This window comes from Lucilia cuprina, chromosome 5 (genome assembly GCF_022045245.1).
Source record: "Lucilia cuprina isolate Lc7/37 chromosome 5, ASM2204524v1, whole genome shotgun sequence".
Lineage (NCBI taxonomy): Eukaryota > Metazoa > Arthropoda > Insecta > Diptera > Calliphoridae > Lucilia > Lucilia cuprina.
In genome coordinates this window covers 14,063,730-14,080,630 of record NC_060953.1, presented here as the reverse complement: position 1 = coordinate 14,080,630, position 16,901 = coordinate 14,063,730, and the positions used below count along the sequence as shown (strand labels likewise).

General features: G+C 30.6%; 1 protein-coding gene across 2 annotated transcripts; it reads right to left on the bottom strand.

The window, feature by feature from the left end:
- Positions 1 to 420: 420 nt before the first annotated feature.
- On the bottom strand, positions 421 to 5,096 carry LOC111689919. Of its 2 annotated transcripts, none has more exons than XM_023452382.2 (7): positions 4,668 to 5,096; positions 4,473 to 4,613; positions 4,080 to 4,366; positions 1,331 to 1,452; positions 934 to 1,139; positions 654 to 862; positions 421 to 594 (listed from the first exon to the last, which is right to left on the bottom strand). In XM_023452382.2, exons 1-7 carry the CDS (start codon positions 4,768 to 4,770, stop codon positions 436 to 438), a joined length of 1,227 nt encoding a protein of 408 aa, XP_023308150.2. In that variant the 5' UTR covers positions 4,771 to 5,096; the 3' UTR covers positions 421 to 435. The 2 variants fall into 2 exon arrangements, with proteins under 2 accessions (XP_023308150.2, XP_023308149.2); XM_023452381.2 differs by having other exon boundaries at positions 654 to 865; positions 4,668 to 5,094.
- Between the last annotated feature and the right edge of the window lie 11,805 nt (positions 5,097 to 16,901).

Sequence of the window (16,901 nt, the reverse complement as noted above, 5' to 3'; positions counted from 1 at the left end):
ATAGAAAGATAGATAGATAGATAGATAGATAGATAGATAGATAGATAGATAGATAGATAGATAGATAGATAGATAGATAGATAGATAGATAGATAGATAGATAAGATACATAAAATAAGATAATGCCATTAGTTCCACAACTAGTTCTAGAATCCAAGAATTCTCTGCTTTGCAGAGAATAATGACTTTTGTTTCAAATTGTCGCCTTAGGAAAATTATGATTCTGTGGAAGCGTTCTATGGAAGGGTTCTGAAACCAATTCCGTAATGAATAGCTCATTTTAGTACAGTTAAGGAAAAGGCTCATTTAAGGTTTATAAATGTATTCCAGAAGACATAACAACATTCCTAAATCCAAGGTTTGTTTTTCAAGTATCTAAACATTTTGAACATTTTCCAAAATTGTGGAAATACATACATAAGTAAATAAATTGTTTTACCCACCTTCTTCACAGGTATTTGTTATATTATTTAATATTTCCTTAACACCATTGTCTTTTAACTTCTCAGCCTTATCGATGACTTTGTGATAATATAATTTCCATTCGTAAATGCTTTTCGATTGAGGATATAACATTTTATAATCAATTTCGAACTAAATAATTGGAAAATAATTAGAAAACTGTCTAGTATATTTTAATAGAATTTACCCACCAGCTGATAATTATTTTTGTGTTGTAAAACCTTATACTTTTCCATATACTCAAAGGCTTCCATATTTTCATTTTTGAACTCATTTTGTCGGAAAGCATGAGTTTTTTCCCAGGCCTCTAGTATTACATTCCAATCAGCATTTCCGATTTTTAAAATTTCCAATTTTTGTTCTTCCACTTCGGCATAAGTTAAAACATTTGAATAGTCTGCTGCTAAAGGGAGAGGAAGAATTAAATTATTTATAAACATATTACATTAAAAAGTTCCATTAACAACTTACACACAGTTGGAGAGGTTCTAAAACGAATACGTCTCCGTCTAACGCCTGAAGCGCTTAAACGTGCCCTTGTGTTATTGTAGGCATCATATAACTTGCCCCTAGCTAAATGACCTTTAGTAAAGGGCACATAATAGGTTTCTTTAACCTCGGATGGGAAAATCTCTACTATGGATTCTGCTAATTGCATAAACTCCTCGCGTAGTAGTCTGAAATTAAATTATAGTTTTAAACTAACTTGATTTAAAGATGTTCCCGATGAGTGAATTAGTATGACAGTTAAAATATAAAACCTTAAGACAAATCGACCTTCGATACAATAAAGGTTGATCTTCAACGAATTGTCAAACTAATCCATTATTGTAGTCGCTATTAAATACAAAACTAATAAAAAACTGACCTTACGTCGGGATTGTCAGTAAAAATCTTTGATATAATAGCCTTTGCTATTTTTGTGCGATGTTTATTTTCAAGGGATCTTAATTGCAGCACTTCCTGTATATCGGGAATTTGTACAATTTCCTGAAAGAAAATATTATTTAATTTTTTGCATTTCTTTTCTAGTCTATAGTCTAGTCTATAGTATAGTCTATAGTATAGTCTATAGTCTAGTCTATAGTCTAGTCTATAGTCTAGTCTATAGGCTAGTCTATAGTCTAGTCTATAGTCTATAGTCTAGTCTATAGTCTAGTCTATAGTCTAGTCTAAAGTCTAGTCTATAGTCTAGTCTATAGTCTAGTCTATAGTCTAGTCTATAGTCTAGTCTATAGTCTAGTCTATAGTCTAGTCTATAGTCTAGTCTATAGTCTAGTCTATAGTCTAGTCTATAGTCTAGTCTATAGTCTAGTCTATAGTCTAGTCTATAGTCTAGTCTATAGTCTAGTCTATAGTCTAGTCTATAGTCTAGTCTATAGTCTAGTCTATAGTCTAGTCTATAGTCTAGTCTATAGTCTAGTCTATAGTCTAGTCTATAGTCTAGTCTATAGTCTAGTCTATAGTCTAGTCTATAGTCTAGTCTATAGTCTAGTCTAGTCTATAGTCTAGTCTATAGTCTAGTCTATAGTCTAGTCTATAGTCTAGTCTATAGTCTAGTCTATAGTCTAGTCTATAGTCTAGTCTATAGTCTAGTCTATAGTCTAGTCTATAGTCTAGTCTATAGTCTAGTCTATAGTCTAGTCTATAGTCTAGTCTATAGTCTAGTCTATAGTCTAGTCTATAGTCTAGTCTATAGTCTAGTCTATAGTCTAGTCTATAGTCTAGTCTATAGTCTAGTCTATAGTCTAGTCTATAGTCTAGTCTATAGTCTAGTCTATAGTCTAGTCTATAGTCTAGTCTATAGTCTAGTCTATAGTCTAGTCTATAGTCTAGTCTATAGTCTAGTCTATAGTCTAGTCTATAGTCTAGTCTATAGTCTAGTCTATAGTCTAGTCTATAGTCTAGTCTATAGTCTAGTCTATAGTCTAGTCTATAGTCTAGTCTATAGTCTAGTCTATAGTCTAGTCTATAGTCTAGTCTATAGTCTAGTCTAGTCTAGTCTAGTCTAGTCTAGTCTAGTCTAGTCTAGTCTATAGTCTAGTCTAGTCTAGTCTATAGTCTAGTCTATAGTCTAGTCTATAGTCTAGTATAGTCTAGTCTATAGTCTAGTCTATAGTCTAGTCTATAGTCTAGTCTATAGTCTAGTCTATAGTCTAGTCTATAGTCTAGTCTATAGTCTAGTCTATAGTCTAGTCTATAGTCTAGTCTATAGTCTAGTCTATAGTCTAGTCTATAGTCTAGTCTATAGTCTAGTCTATAGTCTAGTCTATAGTCTAGTCTATAGTCTAGTCTATAGTAGTCTATAGTCTAGTCTATAGTCTAGTCTATAGTCTAGTCTATAGTCTAGTCTATAGTCTAGTCTATAGTCTAGTCTATAGTCTAGTCTATAGTCTAGTCTATAGTCTAGTCTATAGTCTAGTCTATAGTCTAGTCTATAGTCTAGTCTATAGTCTAGTCTATAGTCTAGTCTATAGTCTAGTCTATAGTCTAGTCTATAGTCTAGTCTATAGTCTCTAGTCTATAGTCTAGTCTATAGTCTAGTCTATAGTCTAGTCTATAGTCTAGTCTATAGTCTAGTCTATAGTCTAGTCTATAGTCTAGTCTATAGTCTAGTCTATAGTCTAGTCTATAGTCTAGTCTATAGTCTAGTCTATAGTCTAGTCTATAGTCTAGTCTATAGTCTATAGTCTAGTCTATAGTCTAGTCTATAGTCTAGTCTATAGTCTAGTCTATAGTCTAGTCTATAGTCTAGTCTATAGTCTAGTCTATAGTCTAGTCTATAGTCTAGTCTATAGTCTAGTCTATAGTCTAGTCTATAGTCTAGTCTAGTCTATAGTCTAGTCTATAGTCTAGTCTATAGTCTAGTCTATAGTCTAGTCTATAGTCTAGTCTATAGTCTAGTCTATAGTCTAGTCTATAGTCTAGTCTATAGTCTAGTCTATAGTCTAGTCATAGTCTAGTCTATAGTCTAGTCTATAGTCTAGTCTATAGTCTAGTCTATAGTCTAGTCTATAGTCTAGTCTAGTCTATAGTCTAGTCTAGTCTATAGTCTAGTCTAGTCTATAGTCTAGTCTATAGGTTTGTCTATAGTCTAGTCTAGTCTATAGTCTAGTCTATAGTTATGTCTATAGTCTAGTCTATAGTCTAGTCTATAGTCTAGTCTATAGTCTAGTCTATAGTCTAGTTATAGTCTAGTCTATAGTCTAGTCTATAGTCTAGTCTATAGTCTAGTCTATAGTCTAGTCTATAGTCTATAGTCTAGTCTATAGTCTAGTCTTTAGTCTAGTCTATAGTCTAGTCTATAGTCTAGTCTATAGTCTAGTCTATAGTCTAGTCTATAGTCTAGTCTATAGTCTAGTCTATAGTCTAGTCTATAGTCTAGTCTATAGTCTAGTCTATAGTCTAGTCTATAGTCTAGTCTATAGTCTAGTCTATAGTCTAGTCTATAGTCTAGTCTATAGTCTAGTCTATAGTCAAGTCTATAGTCTAGTCTACAGTCTAGTCTATAGTCTAGTCTATAGTCTAGTCTATAGTCTAGTCTATAGTCTAGTCTATAGTCTAGTCTTTAGGTTAGTCTATACTGCCTCAAAGATAAAAGAATGAAAAAAACTTACAGAATTTGATGGTATTGTTTGCAAATTAACCGAAGGGTTCGAAAGTAATTGTTGCAGATCATATGATGCTGATGGAGTAGCACTCGTCTGGGCGACTTCTGATGCTGATGATATTTGTTGGGAATCACACGAAGTTGTCGGTGTAAGACATCTCCCCAACGCTACTGTATTTAAAGGTAATTGTGGAGAATCGCATGAAGTTTTTGCTGTTTGACTTCTTTCGGTTTTTGAAGATATTGTTTGGGAATCACATGAAGTTGTCGAAGTATTGCATCTTTTTAGAGGAACTAAGAAAAACAAAAAAGAAAAGTGTTTTATTGAACCAACAGAGCTAAGTCTAAGTATTTTGAACAAAATTACTTTATTTCATTCGAATGACATGTATGAACTTACCTTTTCCCTTAATGTCCAAAACAAAATCCAGATTACTGATATATTGCGCTACAAAATTTGTAAATATGTTGGGCCTTATTATGAATTCCTTGGAGTACACTTGTATTTCATAGTCTTCCGGCAAATTGTATGTTTTTCTAACTACAAATTTAATAAGTAGAATTCACAATTCATTCTATTATAATTCATACTTACCCTCATCCAAAAATAAATAATAACTTTCATCGCCATGAAAATTTACTCCAACAATTTCCTTATTATTTTCAAAAGTTGTTTTTATCAATTTAAAACCTTCCATTTTAGTTTTTTTTCAAAAAAATTTCACTAATGACGCTCAAAACTATGACATTTTCTAAATTGAGTATAATATTTTCTTCTAGCAACCATAAAACATTTGATGAAAGCATAATATGTTTAACAACATGACAGCTGCAAGTAGGTAGTGTTTGGCAAACAGCTGGTTGCTTGTGTTTGTTGTAATGTTTAGTTCTCTAACAAGATACAAATTTTGACAGTAACGTTACACTAATTGTGTATTCTGTATTGTTGTTAGTTAGCATCTTGTTTGTTGTGCGTATTTATAAGCAAACGTATTATGATTGCTTTTCTACTATACTTTGGTAGATGACAGCCAGGATTGGAAAATTTAGTACTATTTGAATTTACTCTGTTTTATATTAATTATTTGTATAACGTTGTTTGTAACTAAAAGGGAATTTTGTAACAAATCGGCCAATAATTGAACATAACTTCCACTTACAAAAAACACTTTATCTTAAATAGCTTATGAATAAATAATGATCTCATGATAAAATTTGAAACGAATTTGTCATTGGTTATAGATTCCATATAAAATGCTCTAAAATATTCGTAATTCATTACTAAATAATGTTATCGAGCAAGAGTTGTACACGAATATACAATTTGTTCCAGAAAAATGATGCTTTCAAAAAGTACCAAAAAATGTAAATGTGTGTCCTATATAGGCCTTAGTACTTGAATTCCAAAATAATATACCAACAGCTTATTTTGTGTGAGTAAATAAACTACTTTTTCAAATTTAAAAAAAAAATTGGCTCAATGAGTTTGAATAAAGTTTTATTTCCCACTTTTTTCCCTAGTGAAATGCAAAAATTTTATTACAATAAATATAACAGAATTAGTCCGTAATTTAATTGGAATAATTCAGTAAACCTAAAAAGTTTTCTTAATGTGCTAAAAAAAAGTACCAAAAATACAGTTTTCTCCTTTTACACCCAAAAAGGGCTAAATTTTAAAAAAGTACGAAACAGGTGTCTCCTAATTTTTGGAGATATATTCAAAATATTTACAAAAATTGTAATTTGTTTATTAGTTAAAAAGTTATAAAGGGTCTAAAAAGGTACCAAAATCACCTTTGTTACACATTTTCACCCCTTAAAAGTACAAATTTCAAAAAAGAACCAGAGTAAGAGTAGATACATGTGCATTTAAAATTTTTCTTGTATCACTTATATTAGGTAAGATAATTAAGAAAACCTGTTTTGCCCGTTTTTTCCCTTTTTTACCCCTAAATTTACAAATTTCCAAAAATCCCTCCTTAGTGGATCTATATATCCAAAAACACATATACTGTCAAAATTTCATGATTCTAGGTTCGGCCGTTTGGACTGTGCGATGATGAATCAGTCAGTCAGTAACGCCACTCTTTTATATATATAGATTCGACTATTAATAATTAATAAATAAATCGTTTAAAGTCCACATTTATTTGATTAAAGCCTCCTTAAATATGATATATATGTATATGATATAATATATACATAGTATGTATACGATAATACAACTTAACATAATTGTAAAGAAATTATTAGTTGTGTATGATAAGCATCTCAAAATCTCAAATTTCCATGTCTGGTTAACAAAAAGGTTATAGTGTTGCCACTAATTTAAATTTTATAACATCTAAAATCGCAAAAATATAGTAACAACAAAAAATTATTTTTTCGTCCTTATTAAAGTTCGAAACTATATATTTCATTATATTTCAGGTTATAACAATAGATTATAGTCAAGACGATATAATTATACCCTTCACCTTCGTGAGAAGGGTATATATAAGTTTGTCATTCCGTTTGTAATTTCTATAATATAATTTTCCGACCCTATAAAGTATATATATTCTGGATCCTTATAGATAGCGGAGTCGACAGATAGACGGACATGGCTTAGTCCGTCTATCTGTCTGTCGGTCTGTTGAAATCAGTTTTTAAAGGTTCCCAGATATCGGCGAGATCTAAATCTTCAATAATTCAGTTAGACATGCTTTCGAGAAGATCGCTATTTAAAATCAGCAAAATCGGTCTATAAATAACGGAGATATGAGCAAAAATCCGAGACAACCTCTGAAAATTTCATCAAAAAAGCCACATTTTTTCATGCTTTGTTGGTAATACAGCTCATATTTGTTTGAGGGTGGTAATACAGTTTGATGGTGGTATTACAGTACAACGGTTAATATTTCTTTCTGCTACAGTTTATATTTGTTTGTGTGTATGTTATGTGTGACATGTGTACAGAGATACATAATAAATAAAAACTGTTTTTTAAAACATACTTGGTGAAGGGTATATGAGATTCGGCACAGCCGAATGTAGAAATATTACTTGTTTTTTTATTTAACCAATTTTATTTTGGAGTTAATAAATAAATGCGTGTAATTTATTTATGTTAATATTATTTAAGTCAAATAATACTACAATCTATAATATGTACTATAACTTCACTTTCTAATAATTTCCATATAAAGAACATTAAAATTACATTCTGAGAATGACTTCAAATGTAGTGAATTTGAAATCAAATAAAAAGGACATCATTGAGCAGCCTTTATTAAAATCATAACTTCTTCAGGTCTTTTTCCGTACTTCCATTAAGTAAATTCTACTAATTTTTCGCTTCTTTGGAAGTTCTTTTTTTTACTGGATAATAGTGGGAACTATAAGACAGTCTAAATTCGCTACTAAAGAACAGACTTTAGTCAAAAACAGTCAAGATTATAGAACTAAGTACATTCAAGACTATAGAATAGACTATAGTCTAGCCTCTAGTCTAAACTATAGAACAGAGTACAGACTACTACTACTAAACTATAGACTAATACAGACTACTTCAGAAAAGATTACAGAACATACCATAGTCAGAACTATAAAACAGACTATAGTCAGGGCTATGGAAAATACTAAAGTTGTGACTATAGAACAGACAAGAGTTTAGACTAAAGAAGACTACAGAAGAGATTATAGAACATACCATAGTCAGAACAATAGTCAGGACTATAGAATCGACTAGGGTCGAGGCTATAAGACTACAGAAGAGACTATAGAACTGATTATAGTCGAGACTATAGTATTTTCTATATATAGAAAAGACTGTAGTCGAGACTGTAGAACAGACTATAGCCGAGTCAGACTATAGAACAGATTATAGAACTTAGTTAAGACTATAGAACAAACTATAGTCGAGACTATAGAACATACTATAACCGATGCTATAGAGCAGACTATAGTCGAGACTGTAGAACAGACTATAGTCTAGATTCTAGAGTAAAGAACAGACTATAGTATATACTATAGAAGACTGCAGAAGGGATTTTAAAACACACCAAAGTCAGAACTATAAAACAGACTATAGTCGGGATTAAAGAACAGACTAAAGTCCAGATTATAGAACAGACCATTGTCAGAACTATAAAACAGATTAAAGTCGAGACTAAAGAACAGACTATAGCCGAGGCTATACAACAGACTATAGCCGAGACTATAGGACAGACTATAGACTAGACAATAGAACATAGTTAAGACTATTGAACAAACTATAGTCAGGACTAAAGCTGATACTATAGAACAGAATTTAGTCGAGTGTATAGAACAGACTAGTCGAAAACAGTCAAGACTATAGTCCAGAAAAGTTAAGACTATAGAACAGACTACAGTCGAGACTATAGAACAGACTATAGTCAATACGATAGTTAAGACTATAGAACAAACTATAGTCACGACTGTAGAATAGACTTTAGTTGAATTATAGACCAGACTATAGTCAAGACTATAAAGCAGACTATAGTATAGACAATAGAACTGACTAGATTCAGAACTATAGAACTGACTATAGTCAGAACTATAGAACCGACTATGGTAAGATCTATAACACTAAAAGTTCACTATATAGAACAAACTATAGTCAAGAATACAGAACAGAATATATACAAGAAAAGAGAGAGAGAGAAAGTGACACCAAAAGAACTAAAGGAGACTAAAGTAAGAGAAAAAAATGATTTCTAGGAATCTTGTAACGGAGACGTGTAAAGGAACAAATCTCCGATATCCAGACTTCTGAGTAATAATTTGTTAGAGATGACTTTTTTGAAGTAATGTGTCAAAATTAAATTAATATCATGTAATTAATTACTTACAATTTTACATTCATTTATTGTTGTAGTGTAAGATATCGTCAGTTCCTGTTCCGTACTAAATGTAATAAGATGTTAATAATTTTGAACTCTAACAAGGTTTAGTCATTTAAAATTATCTTTCTAATTATAATAAAGCAATACATTTATAACAAAGCTATACTTTTTAACAAACATTTGTATTTGTATGTAAAACTGTTCTACTAAAATATGTAAAATATTTACACACCTTTTATATGAAAAATGTGTGTGTAGTAATAGCCATTTGCTTAAACAATAGACTAAACTCATAATTTACATTTATGGCCCCAATGAGATCATTCAGAAATACGATTTTAGGGAAATTGATTAAACACATTACTATCGATAACTTATTGTAATATCGCTTACATCCCTAGAACATATGTATAATTAAAATATAGTTTCCATTTAATATTTAATCTTTTTTTAAAAAATACAAATACATATCGTATTCATATGCGTATTTTCACCGTTTAATTAAATTTATTATTATTTTTTTTTTGGTCGAATCAGCCAAGCGCACTAAATGACGCGTCTTTTTACCCACTCGTCGCATACAATGAATGGTTTGGTTGGTTTGCCAAACTTTAGTGATCGTAATAGATAATTTTTGTCAGTTTTATGTAATAAATTCGTTTACCTCTTTATTTTTTTTTTGGCGTAAGTGTGTCTTTTATTTATGTATGTATATGTGTATTTTTTTCTTCTTCTTCTTTATTTAAAAAGTGAAATTTAACTTTAAAAGTTTATTTACTTAATTTTAGGAAAATTTGTCTTTACTGTTTAAATATTATTTTCTATATTTAGGTTGAATTGGAATGGAAAAACAAAATGGGTATGATATGTGTAGTTGTTATGACAAATATATTATGTTTACAACAAAAAAAACTATTTTTCGAAAATTTTATAATACAAGATTTTAGTCGAGTATAGATAGACCCTAGTCAAGACTAAAGATAGACTGTAGAATGGACAACAGTCGAAACTACGATTGAAACTATTGAATGACTATTGTCCAGAATATACTATACTCGAAACTATAGAATAGACACAAGTAGAGACTATAGAATAGAATGTAGTCGAGACTATAGAATATACTATAGTCGAGACTACAGAATAGACTATAGTCGATACTATAGAATTGACTATAGTCCAGACTATAGTCGAGACTATAGAATCGACTATAGTCGAGACTATAGAATAGACTATAGTCGAGACTATAGAATAGACTATAGTCAAGACTATAGAATAGACTATAGTCGAGACTATAGAATAGACTATAGTCGAGACTATAGAATAGACTATAGGTGAGAATATAGAAAAGACTATAGTATAGATTATAGAATAGACTGTAGTCGAGACTATAGAATAGACTATAGTCGAGACTGTAAAATATACCATAGTGGAGATTATAGAATAGACTATAGGTGAGAATATAGAATAGATTATAGAATAGACTGTAGTCGAAACTTTAAAATAGACTATAGTCGAAATTATAGAATAGAATATAGTAGATACTATAGAATAGACAACAGTCGAGACTATATAATATGTCGAGACAGACAATATTCGAAACTTTAAGATAGACTATACTCGAAACTATAGAATAGACTATAGTCGAGACTAAAGAATAGACTGTAATCGAGACTATAGAATAGACTATAGGTAAACCTATAGTCGAGACTATAGAATAGACAATATTCGAAATTATAGAACAAATGTAGTAGATACTATAGATATATAACTGTCGAGACTATAGAATAGACTATAGTCGAGACTACATAATAGACCATAGTGGAGACTATAGAATAGACTATAGTCGAGACTATACAATAGACTATAGTCGAGACTATAGAATAGACTATAGTCGAGACTATAGAATAGACTATAGTCGAGATTATAGAATAGACTATAGTCGAGACTTTAGAATAGACTATAGGCGAGACTATAGTCGAGACTATAGAATAGACAATATTCGAAACTATAGAATATAATATATTAGATACTATAGAATAGACAACAGTCGAGACTATAGAATAGACTACAGTCGTGACTATATAATAGACCATAGTGGAGACTATAGAATAGACTATAGTCAAGAATAGACTATAGTCGAGAATAGACTATAGGTGAGACTATAGTCGGGACTATAGAATATACTATAGTCGAGACTTTAGAATAGACTATAGGTGAGACTATAGTCGAGACTATAGAATAGCCAATATTCGAAACTTTAAGATAGACTATAGTCGAGACTGTAGAATAGACTATAGTCAAGACTATAAAATAGACTTTAGTCGGGACTATAGAATAGACTATAGTCGAGACTATAGAATAGACTATAGTCGCGACTATAGAATAGAGACTATAAAATAGGCTATAGTCGAGAATAGACTATAGGTGAGACTATAGTCTCGACTATAGAATAGACTATAGTCGCGACTTTATAATGGACTATAGTCGAGACTATAGAATAGACAATATTCGAAACTTTAAGATAGACTATAGTCGAAACTATAGAATAGACTATAGTCGAGACTAAAGAATAGACTGTAATCGAGACTATAGAATAGACTACAGTCGAGACTGTAGAATAGACTATAGTCGAGACTATAAAATAGACTTTAGTCGAGACTATAAAATAGACTATAGTCGAGACTATAGAATAGACTATAGTCGCGACTATAGAATAGACTATAGTCGAGACTATAGAATAGACTATAGTCGAGACTATACAATAGACTATAGTCGAGACTATAGAATAGACTATAGTCGAGACTATAGAATAGAGACTATAAAACAGAATTTAGTTAAAACTTTACAACTAACTATAGTTGTAAAATAAAAAATCGTTATAAATAATTTGTAGTGAAAGGCTAATATATAGTTTCACCAATAATTAATCAAGTCTCAGTTGAGTAATCCGATTAATACTGCTAAAAACCACAATAATTCCTTGGCTATATCCATTGCCAAGTTCGTACATGTAAAAGAAAAAAAAACCTAATATTATTTTCAATTATTATTTATTTCCATCAAATTAAACCTCTTAAGCAATCTAACCTTTCACAAGTTTAAAACAAAACTAACTTAAATTATAAACAGTTTATAAACAATATACTTTTTATAAATTTAAAAAAATTGCTTGCAAATCTGAAATATTTATGACAAATTTATGAAATATAATTGGAAAATGAAGTAAATTTTTTTTAAACAAAAAAAAACTCTAATTACGCACTTTATAAATTTAATTAAAAACATTGTTGTTTGGAAATAAGTTAACCCTTATAGTACCTTTACATAAAGGGAAGAGCTTTTAGATTTTATGATTTACATATATTGAGTTCTAGTATGGCGTGGGTTAAAATAGACAACGGCAGGCTTATGAAGCGTTTACGAGCGTATATTATTATTATTTTAATAGCACTTTTACTACCAAACAATTTATTTTGAATTAAAAGAAAATGTTAAAGAAAACAAAAAAAAAACAATATAAACTTGCGTTTTCAGTAGTTACGATAAGGCCATAAGATCAGGTATGTACTGTTAGACATATGCGTAGTAGTGTTGTTAGTTAACCGATTAATACAAATTATCAAATACATTAGACGTCTTTATATACGACTATAGTCTGTTCTATAATCTAGACTAAAGTCTAGTCAATAGTTTGGAATAAATCCAGCTTGTAGTACCTTGACAACATAAAGTCTATATAGTGTCAACTATGAACTAGTTTATATCCATGACTATAGTCTCTTCTAGAGACTAGTTTATAGTCACGGCTATAGTCTGGTCTATAACCTAGACTATAGTCTGATCTATTACCTAGACTATGGTCTAGTCAATAGTTTAGAATAAATCCAGCTTGTAGCATCTTGACAATATAAAGTCTATATAGTGTCTACTATAAACTAGTCACTACTGGGGACGAGTTTATAGTCACGACAATAGTCTGGTCTATAACCTATACGTTAGTCTGATCTGTTAACTAGACTATGGTCTAGTCAATAGTTTGAAATAAATCCAGTTTGTTGTACATTTAGTGTCGTAAATAATCTAGTCTGAAGTCTTGGCTATACTCTAATCTATAATAACGACTAGTTCAGTTTTAGTTCAGTTCTAGTTCAGTTCTAGTTCAGCTCTAGTTCAGTTCTAGTTCAGTCTAGTACAGTTCTAGTACAGTTATATTTCAGTTCTAGTTCAGTTTTAGTTCAGATCCAGTTCAGTTCTAGTTCAGTTATAGTTCAGTTCTAGTTCAGTTCTAGTTCAGTTCTAGTTCAGTTCTAGTTCAGTTCTAGTTCAGTTCTAGTTCAGTTCTAGTTCAGTTCTAGTTCAGTTCTAGTTCAGTTCTAGTTCAGTTCTAGTTCAGTTCTAGTTCAGTTCTAGTTCAGTTCTAGTTCAGTTCTAGTTCAGTTCTAGTTCAGTTCTGGTTCAGTTCTGGTTCAGTTCTGGTTCAGTTCTAGTTCAATTCTAGTTCAGGTCTAGTTCAATTCTAGTTCAGTTCTAGTTCAGTTTTAGCTCAGTGTTAGTTCAGTATTAGCTCAGTGTTAGTTCAGTTCTAGTTCAGTACTAGTTCAGTTCTAGTTCAGTTCTAGTTCAGTTCTAGTTCAGTTCTGGTTCAATTCTGGTTCAGTTCTGGTTCAGTTCTAGTTCAGTTCTAGTTCAGGTCTAGTTCAATTCTAGTTCGGTTCTAGTTCAGTTTTAGCTCAGTGTTAGTTCACTTCTAGTTCAGTACTAGTTCAGTTCTAGTTCAATTCTAGTTCCGATCCAGAACTATAACTAGACCAGAAAATTGGACTATAATATAGTCTATAGGTTCGACTATTGTCTAGTTGTTGTAAAAGTTCGACTGTGTCCGATAGTTCTTTCCTGTAGAAAGAACTTTCAGTTGGTACAGCTGTCACTGGGTTTACAATCTTTCGCCGAGTATGACTTGGATCGAAGATCCAATTGTCGTGAGAACGGACTATTGTCCAGTTCATTGTCTTGGTTATAGTCAAATCAATAGTCTCGACAAGACTGTAGTCTAGTTTATAATACACATATATTATAGTCGATATTCTTGACTATAGCTCTGACTTAAGTCTATAATATAGTCTATAATCTGGACTAAACTTTATTTTATAAAATTTCGGCTATATTCTAGTCTATAGAGTCAACTTTAGTTAGGTCTATAGTGTTGACTTAAGTCCAGTTTATAATGTCGACATTAGTTTCTAATCTATAAAGTCGACTTTAGTTAGGTCTATAGTGTTGACTTAAGTCCAGTTTATAATGTCTACATTAGTAGTCTTCTTAATTCCTTCTACTCTAGTCTTCTTAATTCCTTCTACTCTAGTCTTCTTTATTCCTTCTACTATGGATTAGTCGAATGATCTGCTTTAAATAAAAGTCTGGGTTATAGTTTCAACTATAGTTTTTTTAAATGTCTAGAATATATAGTCTTCACTATAGCTTAGTCTATAGTCAAGGTTGTGGCCTCCGGTAGGTTAGTGTTCTAGTCCGGTAGACCGTAGGTGGTGGGTTCGATTCTCATTGCTTATAAAACTCACAACAGGCCCGATGTACTGCTCCGACTATGCTCTTTAATATCGATGTCGAATATAGTCTATTATGAAGTCTGTAGTCTTGTCTATAATTTGTTATATAGTATTGTTTATAGTGTAGTCTTCATTGTAGTCTATGGACTCGGTCATAGTCTCAGACAATTACAATTTATCTTATAATCGGGAATATTTTGCTTACTACAAGTTATACTCTGAATGTAAGCCTAGGAAACGGTCTTAACTTTAGTCGACAGTCTAGTTTATGGTCTTACCTAAAGTTTAGTCTACAGTCTCAAATATTATTCAATCTATGGCCTTTACTCTATAATCCAGTTCATAGTCTTGATTATAGTTTAGTCATAATATGGATTATGGATTACTTAACTTTAGTTTCGAACTTAGTCTCAACTTTATTGCAGTTCATAGTGATTATATTGTTAACGAATCGAATAACCGATTATTTAGATATGGTAAAACATTTCTCATTTTAACTAAAGTTAACTAAAAGTTTAAATTCATGACTTTTAGGTCGTTACACATGATGAATTTATTTTTGAAATACTGAACAAAAACAAAGTGATGTGCTTAGTACAAAAGTGAAAAATCTAGCATTTACAGCCAAGACAAGATGCATGGCAAACTTGCAATATATCTACCATTTCGAATGGAAAATATACATGTATGTATTTCCTACTTCTACTATGATTAGAGTATTTGTATTGGAAATTCATACTGGAATGATTTGGAATGTGTGTGTGTAAGCAAGGGGGGAGTTGTATGTGAGTGTGGCAGACAGGTGTTTCATGAAGTGATATATGCTTTGTAACACTTCCAAAGCACAGTGTTTTGAGTGTAAATTACTCGAGTGTAACATTTAAGAGGCATACAAAAAACATCACAAGAAGTTTTGATGGCAATTACTACGAGTATGTGTAAAATAAAGCAAAAAAAAAAATAGTATTTCGTAAACTTAAAGGGGAAGGAGGTAGTAAGATTATTAGAGTTACAACTGGAAGCAACAGGTAGGTCTTTAATTTACAATTTTCTTGAGTAATAACTTGGTAAATTTTGAAAAATCATTTACAGTCTTGACGGATATTTCAAACGGAACGGTTTAAAAATCGCTTAAAAAACGTGCACAACAACAAGGATATTAGAAAGTTGGATTACATACACACATTGGATATTTATATAAAATTTAATAAGGATATTTTTTATTAAAATTATAATAAACAACTATAATCAGTAAAAATTTCGAAACAAAATTTTATGAAATAACAAAAAATAAAATTTTGAAAAAAGTGTATTGAAAGTGAATTTTTCTTTTTTGTTATATAAATGAATAAAGGCAGAAAATTTATGCAACAACTAATGGCTAATTAGCCCAGTTAATAATTTGTGTTTTTGGAGTTTCGATTTACAAAATCAAACAAAACATGCAAACAATATTTTTAATGTGGTAATAACAATTAAGTGAAATTAACAAAAAAAAAAAAAAAATAAATAAATGATTAATTAAACCATAAGGATATAAAGGATAATTTTTTTAAAAAAATAAAATTTCCTAACGAAACTATTAAGCAAAAAACAAACAATCGACTTCAAAATTTCCTATCAATGGTTTTGAAATATTAAAAATTATGCAAACAATTCATTAAAGTGGTAATAATAAACAAAAAAAAAAAATAATTACACAATTTCTTTTAACAAATTCTTTAAAACTAAATATATGAATATAATATTTAATTACTTTAATTAAATACTAAATTAAAATCTTTATTAAGAGTTAAAGAAAAATTATTAATAACATTACAAACACTAAATCATTTTTAAAACAAAAATTGCAAAATTTTCAAGAAAAAATTAAAATGTAAGATAAAAAATTTAAATTTTTTAAAAAGCTGTTACAACTAATGTGCTAACTCAATGTACTGGCTGTAATTTCGCCTATATATTGTAACTTAGTCTCGACTATAGTCTAGTATAAAGTCGTGGCTATGGACTAGTTTATAGTCGAAAATCCCGCCAACGGTATCGACTATAATATAGTCGAAAATCTTGATAACTGTATAGTCGATATTTATGGATATAGTAATCTTGTCTAGTAGTCTATAGTAGTCTATAGTCTAGCCTATAGTCTAGTCTATAGGCTATTCTATTGTCTAGTCTATACTTTAGTCTAGTCTACAGTCTAGAGTCAGCCTAAAGTCTAGCCTATAGTCCAGTCTAAAGTCTAGCCTATAGTCCAGTCTAAAGTCTAGCCTATAGTTTAGTCTATAGTCTAGTCTAAAGTCTACACTATAGTTTAGTCTAGTCAATAGTCTAGTCTATAGTCTAGTCTATAGTCTAGTCTATAGTCTAGTCTATAGTCTAGTCTATAGTCTAGTCTATAGTCTAGTCTATAGTCTAGTC

Coding starts and splice junctions, on each gene's coding strand:
- LOC111689919 (XM_023452381.2), bottom strand. CDS start 4,770: ATGGAAGGTTTTAAATTGATAAAAACAACTTTTGAAAATAATAAGGAA. Junction 4,367..4,472: donor TTTGGACATTAAGGGAAAAG/GTAAGTTCATAC, acceptor TGTTTTTCTTAG/TTCCTCTAAAAAGATGCAAT. Junction 595..653: donor ACAAAAATAATTATCAGCTG/GTGGGTAAATTC, acceptor CCAATTATTTAG/TTCGAAATTGATTATAAAAT.